Raw genomic sequence first — 24,298 nt, forward strand, 5'->3', positions numbered from 1 at the left:
GGGGATTTTTGTATGTTGGTTTTGTCCTCCTGGCTTTGTCTTTTTGTGTAGTTGTTGGTTTTTTTTTCTTCTTCTTCTTAATGCTTTACTGTTAGCATCTCCTAAAAGGTGGCTTTTGGAAAGTTATGAGAGGTACCACCTAGAAAGAGGAGGAAGGGTCAAAAGGGAAAACCACCTAAGGCTGTATGCAGTCAAAGGTTGTACATTTTGTACTGTTTGCAGGCTGGACTCACAGCACATGAGGAGATTGTGGCAGCCGTTTCCTACCCACTCCCCAAGCATCCTTCCATCCTCCTCTCTGTACCAAATCTCATGCACTGCCTGCGTCACCTCTCATGCCAAGGTACCCAGGCCTGCCCCATGCTTTCTTCTCTCCCTTTCCTCCCCATTCGACCACCTGGCAGGAACCCCCCAGGTTATGTCTGGGCCACTGGGATCACTCCATCGTCAGGGCAGAGGGAGTGCAGTGTGTTTCACCTCCCACTCATGTCCCGTCCACAAAGTCAGTCTGCACACCGCTAGGTGACAGCACGTTTGGGTCTGGCTGGGGGCCCAGTAAGGACCCCTAAATAATGGGTCACCCATCATCTGGAGATGATGCTCCAGCCCCAGCTGAGCTTCCACTCCGAGGTTTGCTGGCTGAAGGGCAAAGCAGTATGGACACGTCTAACATGTTCACCCATCTTCCTCTACGTTCTTCTCATTTCACTTTTCTGCACCTCTCTTCCTTTCTTCTCCAGATTCGTTTTTCTCCAGCTTCGTTCTCTCTACCTCTGGTCTTTTCTGTTCTACGCCATATTACTTTCTCCCTTCCTCTGGGGCAATGCATGCCTTTTGCTTTCTCAGAAAACCATCTTTATCCAGCAGTTTGCAGTGACCTGCCCCAAAATACCTTTCTTCTTCCCACACCTCCCAAACTACAGGGGCACATAGGTAGCTTGTGGCTCTTTTTACCTTGTGCAGGCCATAAGGAATCCACATGCTCAGAAAGAGCGAAGCTGTTAGGGTGTTACTGGCTCTTGGGCTGTTGGGTATCAACATCTTGGAACTTACCAAAGATTTGGGGGTTGCTGAAGAACAAGCAGAGAAATGCCAGAAAGCAGAACTATGATCCAAAGGCAGAATAGACCTACTGCCCTCAGCAGCTGGACTTCAAACAGAACTCTCTGGAAAAGGTTCAATCCATCAGCAGCTCTATCAAGTAACGCTTTCACGTTTAATGGTTTTTAACGTTTTAGTATCAGCGATAGTGAAGGTATACAGATCCTTAGGCAGAGCAAAAAATGAGGATAGGTAGGATAAAACTTGTAAACCATAAGAACAAATCCTGGCCTCTTCTAGGGAGCTATTCCTCTCCACGCTGTCATCAGCTTCCTGGGCATCTTGGAAACCCTGCCTTTAGGATGGATCCAGCTTTCTCCAGAGATGCACCAGCGGGCAGTGTTCGAAGCAGGTTGCACAGGGCAGGACCACTAGCCTGTCTGCATCCTCAGGGTCATCGCACAGAGCCGTTCAGGCGGGTATCTGCGCTGAAAGCAGTTGGGCGAAAAAAGCCTCAATCCAGCGGTGAGAGAGTGGGGAGTCTCTGGGCTCTAGGGAATTCCTTGTATTCTTTTTTTCTTAAGAAAACTCACTAAAGGCAGGGCTTGTTTTTCACCTTAAACACATCCAGGCTTGGTTTCAGGCTAGCAGGGAAGAAATGCAGCACTAGCAAAGCCGGTGCTTGAGCATGGTTTGCTTGCCGTCTCCTCCTTTGTGTCACAGGACACAGAGCTGTTTCAGCATCCTTGTGTTTTCCACCTATAATGAAGCCACCTCAGAGGTACCTCGATCCCGAACACATTTTGGTCCTTGTGAGTCAAGTCTGAGCTTTGGAAAATTGTGGTCAATGGTGCCATCGTGACACGTCTCACCAGCTTTTATTGCTGAAGAGGATTGCTGCAATATGCTTCAGCAGCTGCTGCGAGGTCATGGTTTCAAGTGGATGAGAGAGAGAAGAGCGAGACCCACAATCAGTCTCCGAGCAGTGAGGCTGGTTGTTACGTTTTGCAGGCAAAGACGGAGAGGGAGAATAAAAAGCAGAATTAGACTGGTCCATTTAATGTTAAGACAAGGTGGCTGAAGAGTCTATGAAGTCACCCAATAAATGCTATAAATATCCACAGAGGGAAACGGACTCCCTACTAGGCAACTGTACAGTAAACCACAGGATATTTTTGAAGTTGCCATCCAAAAACACAAAGAAAAGTGTGACAAGCCTACTTATAAACCAAAAATGGAACAGATGAGCACTTCGTCTCTGCTGTGATTTAGGGCTCCAGCAGCAAGTCCTCCCACTGAAGCCTCCCTGAAAAAGAATTGAGCGCTTTGCCCAGACTCTTATGGAAGTTCAGAAATTCTTCTGTGGTCAGCAGCACCTTCGTGCTTGGTTGAAAGAAAAAACAAGGACTGATGTCTCGAAAACTCAGTGGCACTTCTGGCAAGGCTACAGCTCAGATTCAGTGGTGTGTTTCTGACTGCTTCGTGCTCCCTAGCATCGCAAAGCAGCTGTAAAGCTCTTCTAGTCAGCTGCTCAACCCGGCGTTACAGCTGCTTCGCATCGCTAGACTGGCGCAGAGCAGCCAGAGCATGTCTGCGTCCCGTGTTTGCGTACAGCTTTTTCCACCAGGGCACTTCACCTGGCACGTGCGCACCGGGGAAGGCGTGCAGCAGTCTTGGTGGGACCTGGAGAAAGCATGTAAGTGAATGAGAGCTCCAATGGTGCAATCAAGTCATAGCCTAATTGCAGGCCAGGCCTTTAACAACCATGGGGTTTGGACTGAATTGCGAAGTTTATCTTTCCTCCTATTACGTCTGTTCTCTTTGAGCAATACTATGCTTACGGTATGCACCGTGGAGTGCACTATTTATGTTTTACATCATAAAATTTTTGCGCGCTTTCCTGTTTTTTCCGTGATTTCCAGTATTTTCATTCAACCCACCAAGGCAACAGCGTGCGTTTTTAGGCACACTCTTCAAGCGTGCCTTACGCTGCCGCAGGCTCTGCGCTGCCGGGGTGCCCGGTGCCCCTCTGGGGGCTCTCGCAGTGCCCGAGAGGAGCTGGGAGAACTCTGGCGGTGAAGGTAAAGGCCGGGACAGCCTCCCCGTTTTCTGCTGGTGTAAAGGGCCCTCGTTTGCTGGCTCTGCTGCCCCGGCCCTGTGCACAGCCCCTCGGCCCCGCGGGCAGCCCCCCGCCCCGCCGTTCCGTCGCTCTGCGGCCCCAGCCCTGGGCGCAGCACCCCGCTCCCCGGTGCCTGCGAGCTCCGGTGCCCCAGCCCAGTGCGGGAGGGCAGCAGGCGGTAACGGGGAGGAGGGGCTGGGCCCCGGACCCCGCTGCTGCCGTCGGGGCCCGCCACCTCCCCGGGGCGGTGCGTGGCTCCGGCGGGTCCCGGGGGGCGGTGGATGCTGCCGTGCCTCCCGGTGCGGTTCCTCTGCCAGTCCGCAGCGGAGGGGCTTTCACAGCCGCTTTTTTTTTCTTTTTCTCTCTCTCTCCCCCAACCCGTCCAACTTTTCTTTGAAAAAAAACCCAAACTTTTTTCTTCTTTACTTTTTTTTTTTTTTTTCCCCTTGCAAGAGCCACGCCGTGGAAAGACGGGGTGGTGGAGGAGGGAGAAACCCCTCCCCTTCCCCTCCCCCGTGGCTCCTTCCTCGGAAAAGAAACACTCGGGGGGTTTCCTCCCCTCCTCTCCCCTCCGCGCCGCTCCGCTCCCCGGAGCCGAAGCCGCCGCCGCCGCGGCGCCCGGCCGCCCGCCCGCCCCGCGGCCGAGGAGGGCCCGGCGGGCAGCCGCGCCGCCTCCGGTAAGCCGCGCACCGGCCCCTTTGTGAGTTGAGGGGCCGGCGGGGGGATGCGGAGCGCGGCGGCGCCGGGCGGCGGGGAGCGGGGCCGCCTCGGTTTCGCTTCGGGGCGGGCGAGCGGCGGCGGCGGCGGCGGCGGGGCGGCGGGGGCAGGGCCGGGCAGCGCCGCTGTCGCCCCGGCACTGAGCGCTCGCTCGCACCGGCGGCAGCGCCGGCCCCGGAGGTGCCGAGAGTAAGTTGTGCGGCGTTAACTGAAAACGGCCTTTGTGGGGGGGTGTTGTCTGTCTGTCTGTCTGTCTGTCTGTCTCCTCCGGTCCCCCCTTGGTTCCGTACAAGGGCGGGAGCCGGGGGGCGCAGCCCCCCGCTGGTTTGGCTCCGGGGGGCGTCGGGGCTGTTGCTGGCTGGGGAAGAAAGAGCCGTGCTGGGGCTTGGGGTGCCTTCCCCGGGGGGGTCAGGGGAGGATTTGGGGTGCCGGCAACTCACTGCCGGCCCTGAAGGGAGCCATGTGCCATGCTGGGGTGGCGGTGGGGTGCTGGGAGCAGCCTGGGAGGCTCGGTGGGGCTTGGGGCTTATCCTGCCGTCAAGGTGTTCTCCATAGCATCAGGGCAGGGAGACGCTTGTTCTAAAGCGAAACCTGCAAATTATGTCATGCCTCAGATGGGTCTGTCGGGAAGCAGCCGCATGGGTCCGGGGAGCGGGTAGCGTGGTCTTCACCCCACTTCTTTCCCTTCGCATAAACCACTGGAGAAGTGGTGCGCAGGGTGTTACACTTAGTCTTAGCTGGCAAAGCGAGCCGCCTGCCAGAAGCGAAGGCGTTACAGGGGAACGGGGTAACCGTGAACCAGGAGCGTGCGTGCCCGTTGGGGTTGCCCTTGAAAGGCAGAGGAACTCGCCATCCTCCAGACCCGGCACAGTCAGAACGCAGCCTCACACCTGCCTTTTCTCAGAAGATCAGTGCTGCGCGCCCATGAAAAGGCTCGTCGGCAAAGGTTATCGCTAAACCCTCCTTCTTTATGCAATCTGAGTCATGGTGCTCGCAGCCACGTAGGATCTGCTACTCACTTTTTCCCACAAACACACACGCTCTTACTGAGAATTTTGGAATACTTACCACCTAAAACCTCAGCTCGTGCTACTCTTAGGATCTTTTTTTTTTCCTTTTTTTAAAATTTAGTTTAAGTGTGTATTCCTTCCTGCTCAGTAGAAGCTTGGAAACAGGATCTGGATGAACCCCAGAGGTTGCTGAGAGGAACTCAAGAATGTTAAATTAACGTCCCTGGCTTTTTTCTTCCCCTGCATGGGTGAAGGGGGGGGATGTGGCTTGACCATTGTTCTGGAAAGTTGAGGGTAAAGAGTATTGTTAGCAAGCTGCTATTTAGGACTATGTGGTCCAGACAGTGCCGTTTGCTAGTTCTTGTCCTTGCAGCTCTCAGAGAACTTAAATGAAAAACCCAGTCACATGTTGACCGTGCTCAACTCTGTAAAATGGGGTGGGATCAGAAATAACTAGTTTCCTGATGTTTCATTCTCTGCTGATGGTGCCCTTAAGAGGGTATGCAGGCATATCTTCTTTCTCCAAACAATGGCGTCTGCAGTTCAGATGCTGCGTGAACGTCAAGTAGCCCATTCAGTCGCAGCGGAGTTATGGTCATGTGCTTAAAAATTATGCACATGCACAGAAGTTTGTGGGACTGAGGCTCTATTATCACATAATGTTGGTCTTGGTTGAATCAAGTTACGACGAGATGTGGCCAGTCGCTGCAGATGAAGCCAAGCTTTGTTTCTGTGTTCGTGAGCGATTCTGCTGGGTATGTGATTTAAAACATAGTTGTTGAAGTACAGATTCTTGTCCCCTCCAGAGTGAAAGGCTCTTGGGCACAAACCCATGGGATTACTGGGATGCCAACCTCCCACACAGGTTCCCATCTTTTCCTGAGCTAGACTGGGATCTGGGCCTTTGTTATTTGTGTGCTCCTTGTTATCATTCAGTATGTTGTATGTGGTGGTGAATGGAGTCAAATCCAGTTGGCGGCCGGTCACAAGTGGTGTTCCTCAGGGCTCAGTGTTGGGGCCGGTCCTGTTCAATATCTTCATTGATGATCTGGATGAGGGGATTGAGTGCACCCTCAGTAAGTTTGCAGATGACACCAAGTTGGGCGGGAGTGTTGATCTGCTGGAGGGTAGGAAGGCCCTGCAGAGGGACCTGGACAGGCTGGATCGATGGGCTGGGGCCAACTGTATGAGATTCAACAAGGCCAAGTGCCGGGTCCTGCACTTGGGTCACAACAACCCCATGCAACGCTACAGGCTGGGGGAGGAGTGGCTGGAGAGCTGCCTGGCGGAAAAGGACCTGGGGGTGTTGATTGACAGCCGCCTGAACATGAGCCAGCAGTGTGCCCAGGTGGCCAAGGCAGCCAATGGCATCCTGGCCTGTATCAAGAATAGTGTGGCCAGCAGGACCAGGCACTGGTGAGGCCGCACCTCGAGTACTGTTTTCAGTTTTGGGCCCCTCACTACAAGAAGGACATCGAGGTGCTGGAGCGTGTCCAGAGGAGGGCAGCGAGGCTGGCGAAGGGTCTAGAGCACAAGTCTTATGAGGAGCGGCTGAGGGAGCTGGGGTTGTTTAGTTTGGAGAAGAGGAGGCTGAGGGGAGACCTTATTGCCCTCTACAACTACCTGAAAGGAGGTTGTGGTGAGGTGGGGGTCGGTCTCTTCTCCCAAGTAACGAGTGATAGGACGAGAGGAAATGGCCTCAAGCTGCGCCAGGGGAGGTTTAGGTTAGATATTAAGAAAAACTTCTTCACCGAAAGGGTAGTCGGGCACTGGAACAGGCTGCCCAGGGAAGTGGTTGAGTCTTCGTCCCTGGAGGTATTTAAAAGACGGATAGACGTGGTGCTTGAGGACATGGTTCAGTGGTGGACTTGGCAGTGATAGGTTAACAGTTGGACTCGATGATCTTAATGGTCTTTTCCAACCTTAACGATTCTATGATTCTATGTCCTTCAATAACCTGGTTTGTTTATCACTTACTTAAATGTAGTGGGGTTGAGAGGCTTTTGTTTAAGATTGCATTGGAAGGCACAGGTAAACTGTGCTGGGGTCCCAAAAGCAGGCATAGAGGAGCACCAGGGAAAGGCTGAGCTTCTGCAGATCCTCCCAGATGTGTGTCCCTGCCCCTGCCGTGCCTGCTCGGAGAGGGCCAAATTCAGTTTCCAGATGACAGCTTCAAATATGCGGCCAGTGCCTCTTACCATCGAACCAACTGGGATTTCTGTGAAGTAGGTGGTCTGTTTGCGCAAGGATAGAGCTGGAGTTGGGTGGTGTAAATTCTTAGTTGCTGTCACTAATACTGTGGTTGTTTTGCTGAGAAACAAAGGAGAAAATGTGCCTTTGGAGCTGTGTTTCTTCCCTTGCTCCTCTTTCTCTCCGTCCTCCTTGGGGTTTCGCTCTTTCCTACGACTCTTTCCCTGCAGCTCCTCGCCACCCCCATCTCTCCCTACCACCCACTGGCTTCTCCCTCCTGGTTTCTCCTACTTTAGTTTGGTCAGCAATAAACAGATAGTGCCAGTACTTAAATATGGCATTGTTTGGGTCAGGCTGACACTGTGGTTAGATTAATAAAAGCTGAGGAGAGGTGGCGTGTTCCTGGGCCCTTACTGCAGGCCGCTGCAGACCTCGGCTGGTGGCGTTTGCTGAAAGCTCGCAAGCCGGGAGAGGTGGGCACCCGCATCTCTTTCTGTAAATGAAAATGTGGATGGTACAAGAGCTGAGTATGCCATACAGGGATGATGATACCTTTTTACAGAGTAAAGGTATTAAATGTGCATGTCATTAGGAGGCGTCATATATTTATTTAAAAGAATGCAGCTAAATGCTACATTAATTAGATCCTTGATTACATGTAAGTAGAGGCAGAAGGCAGGCATATCAGCTTACGCCCTTCTATCCTGTCAGTCTGCTTCACTACGGCCTGCTCTTCTGGTTTGCATGTGTGCATATCCTGCAGCCTTCTGCCTCAGTAAGGTATTTATTAGCTCACCATTTTGCTGAAATCGGTCTCAGACTTTAAAAAAAAAAAAAAAAAAGTGCAGTGGTGTTTGATGTAGCAGGATTTGGTGGCTTTGTGTTAGTGGGTGGTCAAAATGACTCGAGTAAAATTCATTTCCCCCCCCGACCAAGTGCAAGATTTCAAGTTAAGATTTAGAAGTGAGAAGTGTAGAAAGTCCTACTTTTAAACTTCTGGGAATCTCTGCTTCTGTTTGATAGGTATTTAATAGTATACAAATGTTAATTCAGTTCTAGTAAAATCACTAAATGCTGGTTTTGTGTTGTCTTTGGAGACTTTAGAGCTGCCCCCTTATTTTTGTCCTCTTCGGTGGAGAAATGAAAAGGCCTGTGTGCACTTCACAGGAAATGAGCGTCTGATACAGGCTTGCAGGCTGCACATTTCCAAGAACTGCTCTCAAGGTATTTTGATAATGCACATTCTCTCTGCCTTCTCCCTTCCGGCTCCCCGTGCACTTTCTGTGCCTCTGCTTGTTCGCAAACACATGCGAAGGATGAGGGAGAGAACTGAACAGTGCCAGTATTAAGTTTGCAAATAGGCTGCTTTAGCTTTACATTGGTTCTTTGGGAGCTGTGGCTGGCAAAATTGGGTTAAGCTGTCAGCATTCAGTTGCCTTTGTCTTAGCAGAGAGTTTTTGTCCTCCCCCTCATCCCCTGCAAATGCTGAAGAAAAATTTTGACTTCAGATTGTGACTTGTGCAACAGGGGGCTTTTTGTGTCTGTGTGTGATTCTGCAGTTCCAAAACAGTTTGGATCTACTCTCGTACTTCCTCGGTAGTACAGTTTATTTGGAAACTTAGGCTAAGGTTGTCAGGGAAGAAAATAAGTGTGACTATTCGCAATTGGAAAATGTCAAAGATCTCCGTTCCTGTTCCTGCAATTGGAACCACGTAGCTGGGCTTCTGCGCAGCTTGCTGAAGGTGCCTTGCTACAGCTGAGGGGGGGTCGGCATAGGTTTGCCTGGGTTGGCACGCTTGTGGTGATGTGCACAGATGCCCGCAGGAATGGTTTGATTATGCTTTTTGACAGACCGGCAATGTTATTCTTAATCCATGTTATTCTTCAAAACAAGTTCTTCCTTGTTTTCTGGTGAGAGATTTTGGGATGTGGAGAGAGGGAAGCCAGAGCTGGAGAAACATTCTCCAGTCCCCCTTGCTAGAAGTTGTGTTCATCCTCCGAGGCCCAGCTAAGTGACACAGTGGACCAAGAGCCCCACTCAAGGGGATGCTGAGACAGAAGGAATATTTCTTTCTAACCTCATTGCCACAGCCATTTCTGATTCAGAGCTGTTTTAGCAGTAATCACTGAAACGGCCATTTGTGTAGGATGCACACCAATATTCAAGTCAGTACATAAAAGCAAGAGGTGCTGCTCTTTTTAGTCATTTAAAAAGGAGGAAAAAATGGGCTGAGCTGCTTTAGCTACTCTGCAGCAGGTCCATAGTTGGTTCCTTGTAGTGACTTTATAAGCCTTTGTTTACTTCTTCAGTTTCGCACGACTAAAGGACATTTACGCCTTGTGCTGGACTCCCTTTAGTCTTATGTAAAGTTTGAATGGTTAAGAGGTGGCTTAAAAAGGTGATGCTAAAAAACCCCAGCTCTTTGCTGCTGGATCCCTCTGCCTGAGTATAGGATGGTGGGTACTTTACAGAGACAAAGCAGAGACATTTGAGAAAGAAGAGAAATGAGACTCCTCAGATCAGCTCTCTCACTTTCCCCAGCAGCAGCATTTTAATGTCTATGTGATTGGAGTTTTTCCTTTTATGAGTTTTAAAATTAGTTACTTTTTAATCTCAGTCACCTTTGAACTTCCTCTCTTCTAGTTTTATGAAAGAGCATAAAAAGAACAGCCCAATTGTACTGTATCTTTCTCTTGCATCCCCTTGTATCTGTCTGCTCTCTAAATTGAGCATTAAATTTCTCCAGTCTCTGTCTGAACACTTGCATGTGACTTCTTAGCACCCATCTTTAGGCCCATCCCCTTTGTTTCAACTCTATCTGTTTTTATTTAAGGTGACTGGAACTGAACATATTATCTCAGGTGGTGACATTACTGTTAGGTTCCCACCCATCCATTTTGCAACTTCATGCTCGTGTTTGCTTCTTGGTTTTTAATGACTGCTTTTGCATTCGGAGCTAGAGCTTTCCTTAATGAACTCTCAGCATGGTTACTCGGCTCATTCGTCAGCTGCGCCACTTAATTCATTGCTCTTCGAAATACAGACCCAGTTTGGTTTCCTACAAGTCTGCATCCACTTGCATTTGTGAGGACAGAGTCTCACCTGGCCTCCTGGTGCTTGCCAGCCTGCCGAATTTTGAGTGACCTCTTGTCTTCTCTGACCTGCAGAGTGCAGTGATTTTTGTCACTGTTTGCTCTGGGAAGGCGATGGAGGGGTCTCGCCGCTTTTCCAGCTGGCTGCCTAGATTTACTTAACATGAGGCTGGAAGCTGCCTGCTGCGGGGCAAGGTGACACCTCCAGTGTTTGAGGTGTCGTGGGCAATGGCAGCTTGAAGACAGGGGGAGACGATTTCTAGAAAGGGACCTGGGTCAATGTGTGTGTTTGCACAGGCAGGGGGAAGGGAGCCGCTCGCACTTCAGCTGGGGGAGGCTTTGGGCTGCTTGTACCCACCGACCTGTCACAGGGAGGGACGCTCCGCGGCAGAGAGGTGATCGGATGTGCAGGGGCTGAAATGGCCTTGGTTTCCTCAGGACACCCCTTTTCCACCTCCCATCACTCCGGGGTGCGACTGTTCCTTGTCTTCTGTCCATATGCTTTACAGGTCCTGGGATGCTGTTTACCTTGTGCACCACCATGTCTTGGTTTTTGGCGTGCTTCTGGCATGGAGGCTTCAGGGAAGCGTAAGGCATGTCCCGGCAGCTGTTGCTGCTTCAGATGTCATCTTCCTGATGGAGAGCCCTATCCAGGGATTGCCTCTCCCCCACAGTCAGGTAGCCGTGTGCGGCTCCTGCCTTAGCAGTGCCTGTCAAAAAAATGTTCCTTACAACACTTGCAGCCCTCTGGCAATTGGTAGTAGCAGCTGATGTGATTAAGACAGCACCTCTCTTTACCTCTTAACCAGTCATTTCCAAATTCCTTCAAAATCTCTGGGTATAGTCCACTGTCTCCCACTGACTTTCTGCTCTTTAATGGCACTTTTCCCCATCTCTTCTGATAGAGCACCCCCTTCCCCCCCTTCAGGTTAAATAGCATTAAATACTGGGGAATCTCCTCAGCATCCTGTGCAAGAAAAAAAAAAGAATATCTGCTTGCTTATGTAGCTTTTCTGCAGTGTCCTCATCCCTGCTTGCTGGTATCCCAGCGAACTAAATGATTCCCCCAGAGGTTTTCATTTTTTGATAAACTGAAAATGCCATTTGTTTTCTGTTTTTTTGTTTTGTTTATCTTGTCTACCTACTGTCGCGGTTTCATGACAGCCATCCTCATGTAAATTTGCTCCCTACTGTCAGTAATTTATGTTCCTTTATATCGGCTCCACCAGGGTTAGCTTTTCATCTTCTGAAGGAGTATTGAGGTTGTAGAGAGATCTGGGCAGGAACTGTGGTTTTGTAGTGTGTGTGTTTGGTGCCTCCGATCCATGGCAGAGGCCCTTGCAAGCTATCTTACCTACAGCTAATACCTGCGGTGTGACCTGTGTTGTCCCCCAAGCCTGTCCTCCTAGCCAGGCAGCGTGTCTCCTCCGTCATTTGCAGGAGGTCTGCATGCTCTGTCACTTTAAGATTTCCTAAATAACCTCTCATGACTTAATTTTTTTTTCTTCTCACTTTTGACTCTCAGGACTAGTTTCTTTATTTTGTGTGTTGGAAATCCCCTATTATAAAATTCAGTGTTGTGGTGCATTTGTGCTTTGTGACCCTCGCCCCTTCCTCTGAAGGCACTGGTACTGCTCAATGGCCACTCACATCTTCTGAAGCTAGTCCTTCTTAAGAGCCAAAGGAGGATCTCTCCCCTGTGCCTCTGTGCTCTGGCTCGCGTTGGTTAAGCTCCTGGGAGTCACCTCTAAAATCCGAGTTCTGATCATGATACTGAACCAGTTTTAGCTGCAGACACTGCTCATTTCTTAGAGTTAGCTGCTTCTTTGAATTCCTTTCCTGCTAAACGTGATGGTTTTGATAAGAGACCACGGCTGTCACAGGGACTGCTGACGGCCTTCGCATCTCAGGATTTACTCGTTTCCTCAAACAGCGTGCTGGAACAACTGAAAAAAGTCAATTTAGCTGAGAGAGGCTGGAACGGAGGAAATGTACCTGTGCTGCTGGTCTGGGGAGGGGGATGCTGGTGAGGCTGAGGAGCCGCGACCGGTGGATGCAGAGCTCTGCCCCAGCTGAAGGCGAGTAGGCAGCCCCGGGCATCCCTGCGTCCTTCGCACTGATCCCCCTCTTGGCGGGGAGATGGGACAGAGCATTTCCAATAGGGAGCCATGAGGGACTGGTGTTGTCTCGGTCTCTGCCCTGGTTTCAGCTGGGATAGAGTTGATTTTTCTTCCTAGTAGCTGGTATAGTGCTGTTTTGGATTTAGTATGAGAATAATGTTGATAACAGACTGATGTTTTAGTTGTTGCCAAGTAGTCCTTACACTGGTCAAGGACTTTTTAGCTTCCCATGCTCTGCCCGGTGCACAAGAAGCTGGGAGGGGGCACAGCCAGGACAGCTGACCCAGACTGGCCAAAGGGCTATGCCATACCGTATGACGTCACGCTCAGTATATAAACTGGGGAGGGTTGGCCGGGGGGCAGTGATCACTGCTCGGGGACGTGCTGGGCATCAGTCAGCGGGTGGCGAGCAATTGTATAGTGTATCACTTGCTTTGTATATTATTATTGTATTTTATTATTATTATTGCTATTACTATTACTACTACTACTACTACTACTACTACTACTACTACTACTACTACTACTACTACTACTATTCTATTTCATTTTACTTCAATTATTAACCTGTTCTTATCTCAACCCGCGAGTTTTCTGACTTTCACCCTTCCAATTCTCTCCCCCATCCCACTGGGGTGGGAGGAGTGAGCGAGCGGCTGTGTGGTGCTTAGTTGCTGGCTGGGGTTAAACCACAACAGCCTCTTTCTTCCTCCTCATCATGCCCTCTCCCCATCTCCTCATTTCTGCACCCAAACTGGGGAGATCCTCGGCTGCCTTCCTGGAGGGCTGCTTCCCCAGCCAGCAGGCAGTGGGGAGGGAGGGAAGGCAAGGCAAGGCAAGGCAAGGCAGCCGCACAGAGGCTGTGTTCTCTGGCTGAGCACAGGGCTGAGGCTTCGTGCAGGCACTGACATTCGCAGGGATGGCTGCTCACTATGAACCTGCAAGGGTCAGGAGCAGTGGGACCAGGCTTTCCTCGCTTACCAAAAATGCTGCTGTGTTGGCCAGAGGTAAGCAACAGCAACTCTCTTTCCTTAAGGCATGGCAGGATAGCCTCAGCTGCAGCTTTGAAACTTAGCAGTAACCCCTACTGATTTCCTTTTTCTAACTTTTTTTTTTTTTTTTAATTCTCTTTTCCCCAATTACAGGGCGGGGGGAGAAATTCAGTCTCCAATAGAAGCTGTCTTTGCCAGGAGTCAGTTGGTAGTTTTGGTAGTTTTACTTGCTGTGGAACAAGCTGTAGTTGCTTGTGGCTACTGCACAGCAGCCTTCGAGTTCGGGGAAGCAATGTGGCTTCTCTGTTATTCTGAAATGGCAGGATTACAGTTTCACACTGGGCTATTTCTACAAGGAAGGGGCTGTTTCATATGGAAGTAGTTGTTCTGAATGTGCATAGTATTTCCAAGGTGTGAAGAGCAGACCCTGAAAACAGGGTCTTTCTTGCAGCTCTTTCGCTTAGTCCAGCAAGAGCGATTAGCTTTCCCTGTAAACTGCCACCTTCCTTTTTTTTGAAGCACGTTATGCAGAAACCAAACATACTTGCAGACTTCCCTGCTTTGAAGAATACTCGGCGTGCATCACGCTGTCCTGTGGGTTTTCTTCGGATAAAAACCTTTTAGCCTGTATCAGTGTCACGTTAACGCAGAAAACACATTACAGAAAAATACGCTAAGAAGTACAAAACCTAAATATCAGATCCATGGGAAGTTATTTGTGGGTTTTGAAGTATGTTCTTCAACCCCAAAATGCTGGGAAGGGTTTGATAAGACCAGTCCTCTTGCAAGGTGTCCAGCAGCTGGTTCCCCGAGCCCGCATGCAGGATCCTCCTGCTCGGCATCTCTAATTGCGTGGAAGCAGGAACTGTCACAGTGTGTGTGCTGCTTCAGCTTATTTTATTTTGTCAAATCTTGCATCCTAGTTGAATGCTGGTTGTATAGGGAAACACAGTTTTGGTTTGGGGGGGTGTGTGTGGTGTGGGTTTTTTTCTTTTTTCCACGTATTCCCTTGTGTGTAGACATAATGGCAGCCTCACATCAAACTCTATTTATAGCCGTGGCATAAAAGATAAAGGGAGCTGCAATGTCTCCTAGGCCTGCTTTGTGCTGGAGGAATTGGCTGTGATTAACGTTGGTCCTCCTAGCTGAGCTGCACCACATTCCTCGCCTAACCACAGCTCCCTCTGTGCTCTTTGGCGCACGTATGTCTGTGCGTCTCCTGCCTTTCCCTTCCCCCTCCATGAGCCCTTTCTGGATCAGCCCCGGTCGCCTTGGCCATGGTAGGGCGCTCGCGACAAGGGGCATTGGTGTGGCTGCGCAGCCATGCACCATGGCGGTGACAGTGTGGTTTAAACTGGTGCCAGTGTGTGGCAGACGGTGGCGGCTGTGGGAACCAGGCTGGCCCACCATTAAAACACAGCGCTGCGTGCTTGGCTCTTACCAGGGAGGTTTCTCTTCCAGCCGTTTGCTCGAGCTTTCCTTTGAAACATCCTCTCCAGCCACAAATCAGTAGGCAGCGCATTTCTGTGGGATGCAGACGTGCAAGCAAGAGATGCCTGCTCAGGCTCTGCTGCCTGGAATGGGGACGCTGCTGCGAGGGCTTGGAGGGTACCTCAGGGGGAGCTTTTCCAAATTATCCCAGCCTCCATCTAACTGCTCTGGGAACTGCGGGATTGATAACTGGGAGATGTCAAAGCTGAATGGAGTGGGCAGAATGGATAGACTGAATGGAGTGGGCAGAATGGAGTGGGCAGAATGGATAGACCTGCAGTTCAGCTAGTTGCAAGTCTACGTGGCTTGTGGGGTGCATGCCTGGTCTGGGGTCCGCTGGGGTGGATGCAGAGAAGTGATGTTAAGTAATGGAGCACAGGTGTAAGTGGAGCCTTACAGGGACTGCCTCTGAGAGGCGTGCAGAAGGCTGGGTTCCTTTTTTCAGCTTGCTAATGCATCCACTGACAGATACGCGATTGCACAAGTGATGCTCTGCTGCTCCGCCAGGTCAGTGGGTTTAGTTTTCTATCCGCAAGGTGAGAAAGAAAAGCCTCGAGAGCTGGGGAAGCAGGGCAGAAGAGTGCAGGCTGGAACGGACTGGGTCGCTTTTTGGATAACTTAGCAGTGAATGGCTACCTGCGCCGTTTCAGATAAGATACTCTAAATGTTGTGCGTTGCATTGAGCACAAGTTTGAGTTTGCTGTTTCAAATCCTAAAGCTTATTCCTGTTGCCATCATCTCTTAACATTTGAGTTTTATGGTTCCCGCTTCCAGAAGATGATGGCAACTTTATGGTCTTTGCATTTGTCCTTAGGCCATCTGTGAGCTGTCTGAACCTAATCAGCTTATGGTTTTGGAAGTAACAATGACAACAACAACAACAACAGCAATTATCTGTTGTCTCTGTTGCTATCTGAAGTGCTGTATACATGCTTCTACAGTAGTACAGGTCAAAGAGGTTGAGACAGACAACCTGTCCCCAGATTTGTTGTATTTTAGATCCTCACGGAGAACTAAAGGGCTTAGTCACCTGTTTGATGAATGTCTCCTTCTTTTCAAAGGATGGATCTGCTCTTAAGTAAAGCTTTGCAAAATCTGGGAAGTGCTGCGTTGGACCTCTTGAATTTGGAGTGTTTCCAGGCCTGACGTCCAGAAACTCATCCCTATGGGTGGTAAATATAAAGAGGTAAGCTCTTTCAGGTGTCCTGGAGGAAGAGTGCAAGAACAAATCATAGCTGAGTACTTGAAGGTGCTGTTGAACACACTGGATTTGTCAGGGTGTAGGGCTGGTTTGGCTGACACCAAAGGCTGCATACAGTCCCCTAGTTTACTAGAATTGTCTCCTTAAATGAAATACACTGCTTTGCCTGGGTAGTGAGTGAAGAGGAAAGCAGAATGCCCTGTGTCAAGAGCACTTAATTTGAAAAGCTCTTGAACTTGTAGTAAATCGGAAGGTCTGGGGAAACTTATCCAGCCTTTTAATTAGTGGGACGATAGCTTTTTAGGGTATATTGCTTTGGCTGCAAGCGCTGTTCTGTCTTGCAATAGGGAGGTAGTAACGCGCTTGGGCTTTAGGGTTTTTTGGAGAGGGGGTTGGGAAAGCAAATTGTGGTGGGGCAAATCAGAAGCAGAACTAATTATGCATGTGTATTTCATTACACCGCTGGGCTGGCTTATTCCTAATCCCGAGTTTGCTCATCTTAACGTGGGAGGCCATGTACACGTAGGACCTGTTGACCATTAAAAGTGAACCTTAAAGGTAATATCAGGAAGCACTTCTAGAGATAATACTAATATAACTAATACTGCGCTGCAGGCCAGGCAGTCATCTGTTGGAAATGGGTCACTGAAGCTAAACAAATTCACGCCAACCGAGGCTCTGACCCATATGTATATTTCAAACCAAGTGAACAAATTGTGAGGGTGCTATTTTTGCATTTACTTTGAATTCGAAACAATGACACAGTCTCAGTTCTTAGTCAGTCAGACTTCTAGTAGCAGTGGATTTTTCTTAAAGGACTTGGAAGAATGACTCAAGGTTGAAAACTGGGACAAACAAGTTTGGGTTTTTTTTCTGTCAAATAGCATCTGCAGCCTTAAACAAATTATCTATTTGTTTGTTATTTTTAAAACTAGCCTGGAAATGAAAGACAGCTGCCTGCTTCTGTTTTCCTGCTTGAATTTATTTTCCAGCTTAGACCCATGAGATTGGCAAAATTTCCATTTGGACCCAAGAGAAGTTGCTGTTTGGGAAGAGTGGCTTCTGGTGGGAGCAAGGTTTCTTCTTGCTCCGGTCGAGGCTATAGCTGCAGCCCTGGAGGCAGCTGGCGGGAGTATGACCTTCTTTTTCTGTAGTAGCTAATGTCAGAGGGCTCTATAGCTTCCTCGCCCAGCAGAGAGGAGAAGGAAAGGGGCAGAGATGCTGCAACTTCTTGCGGCGCCTGCAGTGTTGAGTTTTTGGTGGTGATAGATCACCCTAGTCGCTGCACGTGGTGACTGTGTTTATTTGCGTTACGCTCACTAAATCAACTCCTAAGATTTATTCTGACTTGCTGAACAGCTTTCAACTGCTGCCTCTTTTTTTTAAATGGAAAAGAAAAAACCCGTCTTGATGAACTCCTTCCTACTCCTCCCACCTTTCTCTAAGTGTGGAATTTCCCTCCCGCTGTGACACGTAGCTAAAGGGCAGGATTGGCAGCATTCAGAGCAGTACCAGGGATGTTAGCGGCTTGCGGACTGCAAAGCAGAGGATTAGAAACTGGAGAAGCTTCCCAAGCTGCTCTTGGAAAGGGTGTTTATGGCTCCATGTATGGAGACCTACCTGACAACTACATTATTGGTATTACTGTTAAGTATTGGGAGATGTTAAGAGCGAAAAGATGACTGTAGGCAAGGCATTGCTGGGCAGATGCCACCTTTCTAAAACTACTGTGCCCATGCAAGGGAAAGATGTTTGGCCCTGCCACTCCATGTCCTCTCCCCGGGCACAGAGTGGGCTCCACACAGCCGTCAAGCTGGTATGAGCACCAAAAGGAGCATGAGGTTTTTGAATAGCTGGCAAAGGGTGCAAGATAAGGGGAAGCTTGCAAGGAGCTAAACCTAACCTAAAGCTCTCCCTCCAGAACAAGCCCTCCACAGGTCCCTGCGTGTATCCTGGGGGGCTGCCTGCCTGCTACGAGCCCCGATGCTCCCACGAGTCTGCCGTGGGGGGCACTGCTGGAGATGGAGGAGCACCTCTCTTCCTCTGCTGCAGGCTGCGTGTCAGCAGTCTGTTCTGCTCTGAGCACGGCTGCGCTGTCAGCGAGTGTGACTGGGTTAATGGAGTATGTCAAGGGACCGAGGGCAGGGTTTGGCGGTGAGCTACTGACTTGTCAGGCCTGGGGAAGTGGTATGTAACAGCTCAGCTTCTCACACAGAATGAGCCTCTGGCTTGGGGCTGTGGTTTTTATGTTTATGCATATACACACACACACACACACACATGCAGAATATGTATTTTTTTTATATAATTGAAATGACTTGGATGGCTGATGGCAACACTGGGTTCGGGAATTTGCATTTCTGAGAACAGGCAGCCTGGTGATAACACAAGGTGCAGGAGATGAGCAGGGTCGTGACAGTAAGGGAGGGCACTTTGAACACAGCACATGAGTGGAGGATGGTGACTGGGAGAGGGCAGTATCGTCTGCTGGCCGGGGAAGATGTTTCTCTGGCAGAAACAGCAGTTAAGGGGCTGGAAGGGCCTGAGCAGAACCATTCCTAGGATGTCAGCAGCGTCTGGTATAGCAGGACCATTCCTGGGATGTCAGCAGTGTCTGGTATCGGCGTTAAGTGGTCTTATTCGTGGCAGTCCCAGCCCTGAAGTTGATGGTGTAACATTTCTTGAAGGTGTCTTGATCCACGACCTTTGCTTTCTTCCGACACAGTGAAACAGGCATGTCCTGGGATGAGGGAGTGGTTCATGGGGTTTGGTGGGAAAGGCTCATCCCATCTTCTGCTTCTTCTAAGTCCTGTTGTCTGTCCTTTTGTCAGAGAAAGGGTTGGAGAGGTGTGAGGAAACCCCGCCACCTTTCACTGAATGACAAAGTGAATGATACTTTCCTGCTTTGGGAAATTTTTCCCTTCTGATTTGGGGTGTCATTTCCCCTTGCCAGTCTCAAGGCCACTCTGAAAAGCCCCTAAACATCCAACAGAGGGAAATCTCAAAATACCAAGATCTGCTAGATTCAAACCAGCCTGCTGAAGGGTGTGCTGGGGAGCCTCTAGCTGTGAATCACGGAAACCCAATGGATGCAGAGCTCTGTAAAGTGCTACCTTGCGCTGGTGGGGACCCAGCTGGAGCCCTTCCTGCATGTATTTCCTTGGTTGTCCCTACAGCTGTGGGTTAGGGACATACAGTAACTCCCTGGTACCCTCTTCGGTACTCTTGCTGCTATCTTCTCCCTGTGAAGTGTCTTCACTTGCCCAGTAAGAAGAAAGTACTGGGTTTGCCTCACTCTCCTTCTGTCCTGCAGGCTGGATGCAAAGGAGGAAGCATGGTAAAGGCAGCAGCTTTCCAGGATCCATGGGCTCTTTGAGAGATGATCAGAGGGAGGCCAGATGATCTGCACAACACGCACGCCACTGTTTCTCGTCCGCAAAGGCAGCATCGGAGCGTTCTCCCCAGCCCCGCGCCCCCCGGCTTGCCCGATCGTTTCCGGATGTTTCGCAGCTGTGAGTGGGAGGTCCTGGAGCGATCCCTCAATATCCTCCAGGCCAGTGACTTCTACTGGGGCCCCTTGTCCGTGGGGGAGGCTCACGCCAAGCTCCAGCGGGAGCCCGTCGGCACCTATTTGGTGCGGGACAGCTCGCAGGGGAACTGCTTGTTCAGCCTCAGCGTGCGGATGCCGACGGGGCCTGTCAGCCTTCGGATCTCTTTCCAGGAGGGCTATTTCCGCCTGAAGAACTGGTTTTCAGACTGCGTGGTCCGGCTGCTGGAGCTGGTGGTGGCGGGGACCCGGAACAACCCCTTGCACTTTGATGAGATGGGGGGAACCCCCCTGGTCTTCTCTGAGCCCCTGTGCCGGAGCCGCCGGGTAGTGCCCACACTGCGAGAACTGTGCTGCCGGAGCCTGCCCGCTGGTGCTGCAACAGGGGACGGGGCAGGGCTGGGGGGCCCCTCGGGGATGCACCCGAGGGAGGAGGTGGTCTCACCCCCAGGCAGAAGGGGAGGGTTGGAGGGGAGCATCGTTCCCAGCCCCTCTCCGTCCCGGGCTGGGAGATGATGCCGTGTGTGTGGGAGACGAAGGGAGCTGCCTGTTACGTGGCTGTGCTGGTGGGATGCACGCCATGCCGGTGGGGCTGGACTGGCTGCTGGGAGAGGACGGGAGGGCAGGGGGAGCAGGGCTTGAACCCGTTGGCTGTGACAGCTGTGTCCTTGTACATGCACAGTGTGCGTGGCCTTCCCCAGAGATGCCTGGGGTAAAGCCAACCTGAAGAGCAGATTTCCCCACCCCCCCAAGTCCTGCTCTTTGCTCCATTTGTAAGTTTGAGAAGAAGGCGAGTTGCCTGTCCTCCCAGGTCAGCCCTGGTGTTTTCCTCTATCCCAAAGTGCCTCAGTTCATTTCTCCTACAAATGTGCCCTCGTGAAGTGGTATGGCTGAGTCCAGTCCCACAGCAGTGCAGCTTGGGCATTGGTGGGCACGACCCATGTGCCGACGCGGCGGAGTGGGAGCATGTTTCGCTCCTTGCAGCACGAATGCCATGCCTGCCACTTCAGAGGCCAGCGTTTGCACTAGAGGGAAACCATTGCAGCCATGTACGATACGTGCAGCTTCACTGGCTTTTGCGTTGCTTTATTTGAACAGGTTTTTGGGAGTGCAGATGAGTTACGTGATACTAAGAGCATGGTATTCCTGCGGAGGTAACCCCGGTCTGGGGAGTCGGGTCTGCCCTGGGAGGGTGTGAACAGATGGGATTCAGTGCCCTTTCTTATGCTCATCTGATAGTATGCTGCTGCCACCTACAGAGCATAAAAATACATTTTGGTTTTGCCTCAAAAAAGGCAAAGGATTTTTTATATAAGATTTTTAAAAATTTTAATAAACATGTTTTTATACGTATTTTTAAAAGTCAATGAATACATGATGATATTTTCATTCCCTTGCAGTGTTGGAAACCCAGTTAGTTTAGTGCCAAGACATGGCAATCAAACTGAAACTGAACAAGTGAATTTCTTACAAAGACCAAAAGCAGGACATAAATGAATGGTCCTAGCTGGGAACAATAATCTTAATTCATCTTATAGTGTAATCAAGAAAAGAATTTTCTAAACGTAAGATACTTCCTAAAAATGTAGGGGTGAGATTTTCGGAAGTATTTTTAGTACCTTAAAATTTGTACTGAGTGTTTGAAAAAAACATGAGTCATTCAAGGTCCTAGAACAGGGCAGAGCATCAGTGAACTCGAACTGGTGAGGATGAGTACAAATGAGAGAAACAGAGTCTGCTTAAATAGGGTTATGGTTCATTTCAGGGGTGCAGGGAGGTATGATGTCTTTGAAATAAGTGACTGAAAACAGCTACGTGAAAGGAGAAATTCAGATACTGTAAAATTTGAGCCAAAGCGTTTTGTGTGCCACCAAGGATCCACAGCCAGGCGGGCAGCCTGCTGAGCTCATGCTGACTTTCCCCTTCAGATCTGTACGGGGGGAAAAAAAACGAATGTGGAGAGACATTACTCTGAATTTGCTCTTTTGGCTTCAGGTATCTTATCTGAGGAACCAAAGCATGCGGTCAGCACAGAGAGAGAGATACAAGGTGTGATTCATCACAGGAGCCTAACTTTGACACTCTGAATTATTCCCTGGAGGGCTCTGTCGCCCTGCTGACAGCAAGGTGCCTGGCCTCCTGTCTCGGGGCACTGGCCTATGAACTGAGGTAGTTAAATAAGTGCTGGGGAAGTGGCTGCCATCTCCCTGCTGCCTGCTCCTCTCGGTCTCAGGGAGGCCAGGGGCAGCTGGGTAGCCCTGCAGCTGCTGCGGCTCTCAGCCCAGTGCAAAAACACGAGCTGGGGTTGTTCGCTGTCACAGGGTACATGCACACAGTGGTGGCTGACATGTAGGTGTGGTGGTGCTTGCCGCTGGAGCTGTAATGTCGTGCAGGGACAAGGCAAAAAGCTAAGCAGGTGATTGAATCTGTCATTGTTGCTGGGTCCATTAGAGGTGGGTAAATTGGAGCCCTCGGGTGCCTGAGTCAGGCTGTGATTCCCTGGGTGAGAGCTGAGGTGCCCTGCGTTACCCCAGGCAGCATCAGGCAGGCTGGGGTTCGACCCACCCTGAGAGAACAGCCCTGTGCATCCCCTGCTCAAACACACACCCTGTCGCTCAGGGTTATTGGTATCTCCAGCTCCTGAAGCAGCCTTGTCTGAGCACTGTAACCCATGCAAGGACCAGGGGTCTTGGCAGACAGCAAAGCTAAATCCTCCTGCAGGCTGTCTGACAGCAAAGGCCAGCAGCATCCTGGGCTGCATTAACAGGAGCACCGCCAGCAGACGAGGGGAGTAATTACCTCCCTGTACTCGCCAGTCCTTAGACCCCAGTTAGAGTATTGCATCCAATTTGGGGCTCCCTGGTGCAACAAAAATGTAATAAATTGGAGTGAGGTCAGGGGGGTGACATGACATCAAGAAGCTGAGGGGGCTGGAGCACTTGCCCTGCAAGGAGAGGCTGAGGGAGCTGGGCTTGTTCAGCCTGGAGAGGAGATGGCTTCGGAAGGACTTAACAGCAGCCTGCCTGTACCTACGAGGAGGTCAGCAAGAAGTCAGGCTCACCACAGTGGTACGTGGCAGATGTTAGGGAAACAAGTCCAGGATGGCTACGAGAACACCCTTTTTCCCATGAGGGTAGTCTGGTTGGGGGGCAAGTTGCCCAGAGAGATACAGTCTCCACACTTGGAAGTTTCAGGTCCCAACTGGGTCAAGCCTGGAGCAACCCGGTGCGAGCCCCAGGTTGGACTAGAGACCTGCTGGGGTCCCTTCCCCTGAACAACTCTGTGGTCCTGCATTTTCATAGGGCAGGGAGGTGGGATTAGCCATGGAGGAGATTGGGGGGGGGGAGGTGCTGTCACTGCAGGTGCTGTGCCTGCAAGGCCCCCTGCAGAGGGACTGGGATGGTGCCAGCACCAGCCAAGTGCTGTGGCATGTCTGGGATGGTGCCAGCGCCAGCGCCAGCCAAGTGCTGTGGCATGTTAGTGGATGGAAAAACACTTCCCTCCTACTTTCCCCACGCTATGTGGAGCACCCCTGGGTCACGGACGTGCTCTGGGTGCTGCTGCCTGCCATGGATTTGGCCTGGTCTCGTGCACCACCCCATTGCTCACCCTCAGGGCAATTTGGACATTGCTCCAGCAGCACGCAAGTCTCTGGTAGCTCCTACACCTGCCCTGCCAGCCCCTGCGGGCATCTCAGGTGGCTCCGGGCACCTGTGTTTTGGGACCGTGCCCTGGCTCTCAGGTGTAAGCCCCTGCCTCGGTGGGGTCAGCCCGCCCTCTCTGCCCGCTGCAGGAGGAGTGGGACCGGGTCTGCTGCCCCGGGCACCCTGCCTGTCCCCTCGCTCCTTTTCTTCTTTGGGGGTGTTGTCGCCGAGGCACCTTGGCTGCCTTCCCTTCAGAAACCGGGGAGGGGGGAAGGAGTGGGCTAATTTCTTCCACATTTATAACCGAGCACAGGAATGCTTCTGTTTTATGGCCGTGGTTATAGCTTGCTGAGGGAAGAGCTTTCTAACTGGATTGCTTTGACCTGGCTGTGAACCATTCTCATTTGGCCGAAAACGAGCATCTTGGGTTGTATGGCTGGGGGCTGTGGAAGAGCCCTGTTTGCGGCCAGGATTGTGCCTTAGGAAAATCACACCAAGGGAGGAGGAAATAGTTTGGATTTTAATAACGTCTGCTTTATTTTGTTCTTTTTTTTTTTTTTTTTTTTTTTTAATTGCACAGCAAGTGCTCATCTCTGTCTTACAAGTAAGTCAATTCCATGCAGGGCTGTAGCGAATTGATTTGAGATCTGTGGATGAAAAGCAGAGAATGACTTCCAAGCATTGTTACATCAGGAAAGTTTAAAGCCCATTATGGGTGAGTATCCTCATTATTCCTGAGGAGAGGTCACTTTGCAGATCAGGATTGGTGCAAGAAAGGAAACCAGTTTGGGAAGAAAAGGAACGTGAAAAGTGCATTGGCTGCTGCCGGCTTTGCAGAGTCCTCCTTCATTTTCTACTGGGCTGTTGGAAGAGAAACCCTTTTCTTTCAGGTCTTGAGAAAAAGATGTACAAAACAAAACCGTAAGAGTTTATTTCCACGAGGTGACTGCAAACGACGTCCTGCTGCTTTCATTAATGCGTGGGAGACGTTCACTTTAATCACCTTGCCTCTGAACCGGTCCCTCTGCCATGTAGGAGCAGCTCCTGGTGGCCCGCATCCAAACGTTTCTTTTGGTGGCTCCTAAAGGGACTTATAAAGAAATTACAAACTTCCTCACAACCTCTTGAGCGCC

General features: G+C 50.6%; 1 protein-coding gene across 4 annotated transcripts; it reads left to right on the forward strand.

The window, feature by feature from the left end:
- Positions 1-1,181: 1,181 nt before the first annotated feature.
- LOC104021657 (suppressor of cytokine signaling 1) lies at positions 1,182-23,860 on the forward strand. 4 transcript variants are annotated; one of them, XM_087766281.1, is made up of 4 exons: positions 1,182-2,737; positions 3,614-3,837; positions 15,835-15,959; positions 19,288-20,874. In XM_087766281.1, the coding sequence occupies exon 4, from the start codon at positions 19,354-19,356 to the stop codon at positions 20,035-20,037; it is 684 nt and encodes a 227-aa protein (XP_087622407.1). In that variant the 5' UTR covers positions 1,182-2,737; positions 3,614-3,837; positions 15,835-15,959; positions 19,288-19,353; the 3' UTR covers positions 20,038-20,874. The 4 variants fall into 4 exon arrangements, with proteins under 4 accessions (XP_087622407.1, XP_087622408.1, XP_087622409.1 ...); XM_087766283.1 differs by lacking the exons at positions 1,182-2,737; positions 3,614-3,837 and adding exons at positions 3,955-4,066; positions 23,746-23,860 and having other exon boundaries at positions 19,288-19,894; XM_087766282.1 differs by lacking the exon at positions 3,614-3,837.
- The last annotated feature ends 438 nt before the right edge of the window (positions 23,861-24,298 follow it).

Source organism: Nipponia nippon, unplaced genomic scaffold (assembly GCF_047370975.1).
Source record: "Nipponia nippon isolate SJK-2023a ecotype South Korea unplaced genomic scaffold, ASM4737097v1 scaffold_3, whole genome shotgun sequence".
Classification (NCBI taxonomy): Eukaryota; Metazoa; Chordata; class Aves; order Pelecaniformes; family Threskiornithidae; genus Nipponia; species Nipponia nippon.